The 7,520-nt window shown below is 38.3% G+C and overlaps 4 protein-coding genes across 4 annotated transcripts; 2 read left to right on the top strand and 2 right to left on the bottom strand.

The window, feature by feature from the left end:
* Nucleotides 1-861: 861 nt before the first annotated feature.
* Nucleotides 862-1,942, top strand: B0P05DRAFT_570731 (uncharacterized protein; the record flags this gene model as incomplete). The annotated part of the gene is made up of 5 exons (XM_051581331.1): nt 862-933; nt 979-1,052; nt 1,170-1,626; nt 1,737-1,872; nt 1,923-1,942. 5 exons carry the CDS (start codon nt 862-864, stop codon nt 1,940-1,942), a joined length of 759 nt encoding a protein of 252 aa, XP_051436220.1.
* An 87-nt stretch (nt 1,943-2,029) lies between these two features.
* On the top strand, nt 2,030-2,467 carry B0P05DRAFT_586146 (uncharacterized protein; the record flags this gene model as incomplete). The annotated part of the gene is made up of 2 exons (XM_051582489.1): nt 2,030-2,099; nt 2,151-2,467. 2 exons carry the CDS (start codon nt 2,030-2,032, stop codon nt 2,465-2,467), a joined length of 387 nt encoding a protein of 128 aa, XP_051436219.1.
* Nucleotides 2,468-2,480: 13 nt separating this feature from the next.
* B0P05DRAFT_570730 (uncharacterized protein) lies at nt 2,481-4,558 on the bottom strand (the record flags this gene model as incomplete). The annotated part of the gene is made up of 4 exons (XM_051581330.1): nt 2,481-2,563; nt 2,622-2,989; nt 3,030-4,485; nt 4,531-4,558. 4 exons carry the CDS (start codon nt 4,556-4,558, stop codon nt 2,481-2,483), a joined length of 1,935 nt encoding a protein of 644 aa, XP_051436218.1.
* An 18-nt stretch (nt 4,559-4,576) lies between these two features.
* B0P05DRAFT_508217 (family 39 glycosyltransferase) lies at nt 4,577-7,204 on the bottom strand. The gene is made up of 7 exons (XM_051575566.1): nt 7,090-7,204; nt 6,925-7,046; nt 6,402-6,881; nt 6,256-6,352; nt 6,007-6,194; nt 4,691-5,970; nt 4,577-4,644 (listed from the first exon to the last, which is right to left on the bottom strand). Exons 1-7 carry the CDS (start codon nt 7,174-7,176, stop codon nt 4,637-4,639), a joined length of 2,262 nt encoding a protein of 753 aa, XP_051436217.1. The 5' UTR covers nt 7,177-7,204; the 3' UTR covers nt 4,577-4,636.
* Between the last annotated feature and the right edge of the window lie 316 nt (nt 7,205-7,520).

Below are 7,520 nucleotides of genomic sequence, written 5' to 3'. Positions count from 1 at the left end.
GCAATACTCAAATTAAGTCGCCTTTTTCATCTTGGTAAACTCGTTTTTTTTTCCTCAGAAATACCTAGAGATGACCTTGGCTTATTTCGGTTGGATCAGACCTATAGCACAACTGTTTAGCAAACACATTTACCAAAAACTAGAGCTTCTGATGCACGTTTCGAGTATTTATGCTTGTCGATAGCTCTATTTTTTGTCTTGAAGCGTCAAAAAGAAGATTAAGAGTTGTCAAACGAGCTTTTTCATGGGTAATACCCTTTGCTCAAAAGGTCATTTTGACCATTTTTTACAAGTTGCTTTTTTTGCCCATGCCGACTCTAGTGGCACCGTGGATAGTAGCAGACATTGTTTGAAGGTACTTATTCGTGTATGAATAAGGTTTATGCTACCTTTGTACACCTAAGAAAAGAAGATGCGTATACATTGTTGTTTGTCTGGCGTCTGTGTTACATGAACAAGTCACCCACTACCAAACTGTTTATTCAAATAGAACATCTTATTAAAGCACACTTGATCCATTGAGTTGGAGAGTCTGATGAGTTTCATTTCTGTGACAGTGAGCTGCTCGGTAAATATTTAAGTGAGACTTACAGCCTAGGTGCAATCCGGTTTCATCTGTAAGCCTTTTCTGTTTCTTGGTGCAAAGAGCTCCATGCAAGGGATACAAATTCATTTGATATGTGTATCCAAAAACGTCATCAAGTTAGCTTCGTTACAGGTACACTGATTGATCCTAAAGAATTGAAAAAAAAAAATTAGGATTGGTTAAATATGCATTCTACATAAAAAAAAAAATGGAGTATCGTTTTTCCCTCTTTTTTTTTTTTTTTACTCCCCCTTTTTCTTTCAAAAAAAACAATAATGGGTAATATTGCTTCTATAGGGTTATCAGCAGCTATGATTATAGGGCCTGTTGTAGGCTATGTTGACCAAGTAAATTTGAGCTTTGAACAAGAAGATAAACTGATATACGATTAGTATCTTCTTATTCGACGCCAAAAGTCAAGTAGAGGATTTAATCCAGTAACTTGTGGTGTCCTTTTGTTTGCAAAGTAAGGACCCCATATGTGTATATACACCTATTTATTTTATATGATGACTAGTATTCTTCGTATCTTTTTTTGGTAACTTTAGTATGAGTGAGTATTTTGCTCTTATGTATCCTATAGGATAGGAAAACAGTTTGATACAACACTTCTTTTACAATCAATAGCGATGGTTCTTGCTATGCTGGTACTGCTAGAAATTGTCGTACGATACAAGCATGATCAAAGTTTTGCTGTACTCTATAGTGATTTACGTTCTTCCTTCTCTTCTTCTTCAATAGAACAAGACTTACGGGCTGAAGAAGAAGGCTTTGATATAGAACAACGGCATTCACTAAGAAGAGCTTGGCGTATGCCTTTTTGGGAATGGGATCATTATCTAGACTATGTCAATTGTCTATTGATCTTTACCACTTTGGTTGCACTTTCATTTTTAATGTTTAGAAATAATTCTGCTTATATCGAGATGATAGGTGCACTAAGTCTCGGTGTTGAAAGTACATTACCTTTGCCTCAATGCATATCGAATTTCAAGCATAGATCAACTGCTGGTTTTAGTTTACTTGTCTTGGCTTCTTGGGTAAAATATATATATATATATATTATATGTTATTCATTCTTTCTTTTTCTTAGTTTTTTGGTGATGCATTTAAATTGTTTTATTTTGTCTATACTCAATCACCTCTTCAGTTTATTGTGTGTGGTGCTATTCAACTGTCCATTGACTCCCTTATTGTATTGGAATGTATTTTATTCTCTTCTTTTGTGAAGAACAGAATCAGTAAGCATAGTTGGATTCATAAACAAGATGAAGACCAAGAAGAATGTAAGTGATGTGTTGAATAAAATAAAAATAAAGGGCTCATCGTCTGTTAGTATTACAAGAAGATGATTGACATTTATCACAAATTTAGTAATTAAAAACATCATTGGTTCTTTTTTCTCTTTTTCTCTTTTTCTTTTTTTTTTTCTTTTACTTAAAAATGGGCTGTTGTTCGTCAATACCTTCTCATGAACAAGATGTGCCTAATGTGACTCATGAGCAACCCAAGTGTAAGCAAAATAGAATAAAGATAAGACATTTAAAGAAAAAGAAATGAATAGCTATGCCACAACATACGATTGAAAAGAATACTACTTGGCCTATCCTTGTTCGACTATCAAGTAATGGACAAGATATTCCTATTCAAGTACCTATTCACCCACCTTATTTAACAGTGGGTGGGCTTCGAAAAGAACTGTTACCTCATTTAAATCCAAATGCTCGTATCAAGTTTATTTATTTAGGTCGTCTTTTACCTGATGGACATATCATTGTACCCACTCAGCACCAAGACTCAGATATGCCTTTACCTCCTCCTAAACACAAAACCATTCAGATTCAAAAAGAAGGTGTTATTCAAGCCATGGTTTTAATGTAAATACGTTTTTATTTTATCCCAGTTGCATTTCATGAAAATCTTCGGGAACTGCTTCTAGTGTATCAATACCTGCCATTTCTTTATATTTATCAATATCTATCATATATATTTTTTGTACATTAGTTTTCCTTCTAAATATGTATATTGTTCTTACCCATGGGCTTTCTTTTTGAAATCATGTATTCTGTTACTTTTTCAGGATGAAGACGTTCTTCTCTATTGTATTTCAATCGAATTTGATTTCTAGTTCTACCAGGCATCATGATAGAAATCATCTCAAAATCAGTACCAAACTGTGAAAGACATTCATAAAATTGCTGTGTTTCTGCATCGTCCCATTTAGAAGATGCTTTTCGTTTGCCATAGGTAGCACTGTTGACTCTTCTTGTCATTGAGTTTTCTTCTACTACTTCCATAGCACCTTCTGCCATACTTGATTCAGGTGCTGTTCTTTCTACAGTCAACGTATCTGTGTCCAGCACAATTTCACCATTCACTAAACGCACTTGAACCGCATTTGATCTATTCAGGTCAGCTAGGATTGAATAACAGATAGACTTACGATTCAGCCAATACATTCTCTGCTTCTCGTCTTCGTCTTTCATCATCTTTTTCTTTTGCTAATAATTTCTGTCGAGCTACTTCAGCTTCTTCAGCTTCTTCTTTCTTCTTGAGTGCTTCTAATTCTTCTGGGGACATGGTCTTTTTGGCTTCTTCTGTCTTTTTCTTGGCTTCTCTAGCTGTTTCCATTTCTTTAAACGCTTTACTCACAATACCATCCACATCTTTTGTAAATGTCGACATGGGCTTATCAAGGTTGTCTATCTTGTTCAAATCATCTGTGATGTCGTCCAACGTACGCATATTTTCAACAAGACGGTAGGCAAATTTATGAGGTTTACGGATCATTTGGCCTGTTCTTTTCGCTCTTTTAGTTCTTCTTCCTTGAAGACGAGCAATCTCTTCGTCGCTGTCTGTCGTACAGGATTCGTATGAATCTTGTTGTTGTTGTTCAGTTTGGCTTGGTACACCAATACTGATAGAGACAGGTGTTGCTCTATTGCTAGATCCAGGTGTAATAGCAGTAGATGGTTTACCTTTGCCTTTGTTTTTTTTAGCTGGTTTTGCTGTGATGATCACTGCTTCTTCATTATCATCAGAGTCATCTTCAAGTAAAGCTGGTTGAGATGCGATAGCCTCTGTTGCTTTTACCTTGGCTTGTCTAGACGATGATCGTGATCCAGTGCTTGTTTCTGGTACATTGGTTATGGCTGGTTTGGGAGTTTTGGCTCTACGAGGTTGAGTTCGTTTGGCAGTTTGTTTTTTAGGGACTGGAGGTGTGATGGGAGGAGGTGTGATGGGAGGAGGTGTGATGGGAGGAGGAGAAGGAGCTGTAATAGGTTCTGGCGTGTTATTCTGGATGTCAATCTCTTCATCATCCGATGCTAACAATGCTTCGTCTCGATTCTCATCCTCGTCTTTTTTCATTGTGTTGATCTGTGCAGCAGGTTGTGTGGTTGGCTGTCCACTTGATTCTCCCAAGTTTAGTTTGGTTCTAACATCAGGTGTCATGCGTTCAATTTTAAGCAAAGGAGCTGATGCGTCCAATCGACAATCGGGTCGTTCGATAGGTGCCATAGGAGAAGGTGCATCAATAGGCGAGGGTGCTGCAGCTACGCGAGGTGCTGCATGCGAAGGCTCTTCAATAACAGGTACAGTAGGTCGAGGGCGTTTTCGCTGTGAACTGTTGGCATTGATGGCCAATTCTTCTTGTGTCAAGGGTTCTTCTTTAGGCAAGATAGCACTAGGTGAAGGAGCAGCAACAATCGGTGGTATACTACTCGTGGTATGGGTGGGAGCAGCAGTGATAGGTGGCACGCTACGTGTGGTATGGGTAGGTTGGCCGATGGTAGCAGGTAAAGTGGGTGGTTGAGCCTGGATTTCAACAGGCTGAGTCGATGCTGGTTTACGTTCTTTTCGCCTGACTGCTGTAGGAGCAAACGATTTTTTATTCTTGTCTAATAAACATGAATATGGAAACTATAGAGATAGGGATAGCTTACTGACGCCTATGCTTGTAAGAGAAGACATGCTTAAAGAAAAAAAAATTAACGAGTGACGGTTTTTAATCTCTTTTATTGAAAGGTATCCATAAAGGGGGTAGGGGATTTATTTGGCTAGACAAACAAGTTAGTTCCATGTCAATTTAGACAATCTACATACCATATTGAAGTTTCCAGCCATCTAATAATTGATGACTTCTTACTTGTTCCAAAGTCAATGGAGTACCATACGTCAAAGGAGCCAAAAACATAAACATGCCAAATTGAAGTAAAATGGTAGCACCCACAGCTGCATATGTTTTCCAACTGACTTCTGCTTTCATGCTTGTTCGACGTGTAGATCTTAATTGACGGCCCAAGAAAGACACAGGTGAATCAATACCGTCTACATAGATGAATTGAAATATGGCACCCACTAACAAATAGTTCAGAGTAGCAGCAGGCAAGTAGTGATGAAGGAAAAGGGATCTTCCCATCAAAAAGAAGGGGAAATAATGCAAGGCCCAAGCAACGAAAAAGAAACCGGCAGACTGAATCATACGGTGACGAACAGGCTCTTCAATAGGCTCAATACCACGACGACGAGCCAAGACATCGGCTAACACAATACCAACAAATACAGCAATACTACCCACAGACAAATTCCAACCAAACACATTACCTGTCAAGTAAATTTGAGATCGTGTCTCTTCATTAGACCAGTAAGACACACCGCGGATCATAAAGGGCCATGTAATAGGTCCAGATTGATAAGGATGAGGTTTAGTAAGACCTGCATTATGGCTGATCATGCGAGACTGCAATTCAAAGAACTTCTTGATAAAGGGCATATGTCCCAATTCCTTTTCTTGTTTATGGGCATTGAGCTCGGTGGCATTCTTGCCCTTGATTTCTTGAGCAACCCAGTAATTGGTCTTGTCGACTGCGTTCTTGTTACCATTGACTTCGAGATGACCAAGACCCCATTCAGGTAATTTCTTGTTGTGCACCCAAACAGCTACTTTCGTATCTTCATGAATCAAACGGAAAGGTGTCATATGAGTCTCTAATACACTATTGTCCTCTTCGTCATCAAATACGATCTTAAACAGGGTTTCTTCATAACGGCTCTCAAGAGGAACTGTCGTGATTTCTTCATTTGTAGGCATCCAAGGTGAAGCGACATCGTGTGTCAATAAGTTGGTACCAGTGACAACATGTTCCAATTGAACAATATCGCCATTTTTGACAGGACGTGTGGGGTCTTGGTGGTCCTCTGTAGGTTTAATTCGCCAGAAACAGTTGTCGTTGGATTCCATCACACCCGTCACTTGTTGACCTTTACTGCTGACACGACCATCTTCATAACGAAGAGGGTAATGAAGGTCGTGTGAGTGAAGATAGGCATTGGTGTCTTTGTGCTTCATGGTAATTTCATCACCATAATGAATGTCTAGTTGTCTATGATTAGCCTAGTATGGTAGTATATGTATGCACTTGCCTAAAGCAGCCATTTTTAAGGGACTGTTCTTCAACGTATCTTGGAAACGCGTTGACATGAAACTATCACCAGGACCAGATTCATTCAAAATAGCAAAATGAACATAGAACCAGAACAGATAGATAGTGATAGGCAAGATAATAAGAGCAACAGCACGAGCATAAACGTGCTTCAGGACTTGATCCTATACAAGAAAAAAAATCCTCCTTCTATCAATGTACTTTTGTTAAAAGTGAATATCTTACCATAGACAATCCACAACGAATATCCAACAGATGCCACAAATCATAAATCACAGAAAGACCAATCAAGGCCACTAAGAAAAGACCTACCATTTTGACACTGAAGGACGATCTTAATTCACTCAACCCTTGACTATGTTTGTACTTACCTAAATGTCAAGGCCATGAAGATACCTGTACAAAGAAGCCATGTCCACCATGCAGCAGAAAATGACATGTGTCTCAATTTACGGAATCGGATGTAACTATACACAGTAGCCAACATAAAGACCAACAACATACTGTCCAACAAGATCAATCTGTTCTGAGTGACCATGGCATTATCAAACACGTACATGGCAGTACTCAAGACACAGATAGGAAGTGCATAACCAGATTCTTGCATGATACCATAAATCAACATGGCACAAAAGACATTGAGTGTAGCAGGCAAGGCACGTAATCCAATATAAGGCACTTGGTGATCCACATAACTATCACCAATATTAGCAAAGTCATAATGACCATCAAAACCCAAGAGGTAGCCTGCACCTGCAATCATGAGCTTAGCCAAAGGAGGATGAACGTCAAAATAATAGGTTCTCTGCAAGTAATAACCAGCAAATTTACCAAAATGAACTTCATCAAATCTATAGCTTAGTTAATGACAAGATAAAACTTAAAGATACATACACAACTTCTGCAGGACTCCAAATCTTATAGAAAGTAACAAAAGTAGCTACCAAAGTAAGTATGGATAAAGCAATACGGTGACCAGTCAGAGAACGTTGCAAAGGTACAAAATCCTTGCCATACTAAGCTTATGTTAGTTTACAATAGAGAACGCGTCTATGTTACTTTTTTAGAGTCATCAAAGTCAACGTCTATAAGCCTCTCTGAAGCCCCATCAGACTCGTGTCGCCTTTGTCGAAGATGAACAGACATGAAAGAAATAAAGAGAAATTAAAAGAAGAAAATTATTTTTAAATTTGACATAGAACTCAGTGAGGTAACACCATGCAATAATCATTGTTCATTGCCATATAAATTGACCACTAAAAAATGTCCAGCAAAGGATTCTAAGGGGACTCAACTCCTTTCATCGTGCACGGCTTTATTTAATGCATTCAAAACGAACAAGCTAACAATTGTGTAACATGCTTGCCAAACGATTTGATTTAAAGCTGCATAGAATTTGCCTGCTTATGCTCATATAAGCTGTATCTCTTTATGTAAACTGCTCGAATAGAAATAAAAGATGCTGTGTCTATTGATCTCAACAATCGTTT

Source organism: Gilbertella persicaria (assembly GCF_025201335.1).
Source record: "Gilbertella persicaria strain CBS 190.32 chromosome Unknown B0P05scaffold_14, whole genome shotgun sequence".
Lineage (NCBI taxonomy): Eukaryota > Fungi > Mucoromycota > Mucoromycetes > Mucorales > Choanephoraceae > Gilbertella > Gilbertella persicaria.
This window is presented reverse-complemented; position numbering and strand designations above follow the sequence as displayed.

Bases quoted from the DNA above. Each gene is read 5' to 3' on its own strand.
- B0P05DRAFT_508217 (XM_051575566.1), bottom strand. From the start codon at position 7,176: ATGTCTGTTCATCTTCGACAAAGGCGACACGAGTCTGATGGGGCTTCA. The intron at 7,047-7,089 runs GTAACATAGACG...ACATAAGCTTAG, and splicing joins ACTTTGATGACTCTAAAAAA to TATGGCAAGGATTTTGTACC. The intron at 6,882-6,924 runs GTATGTATCTTT...ACTAAGCTATAG, and splicing joins TGGAGTCCTGCAGAAGTTGT to ATTTGATGAAGTTCATTTTG.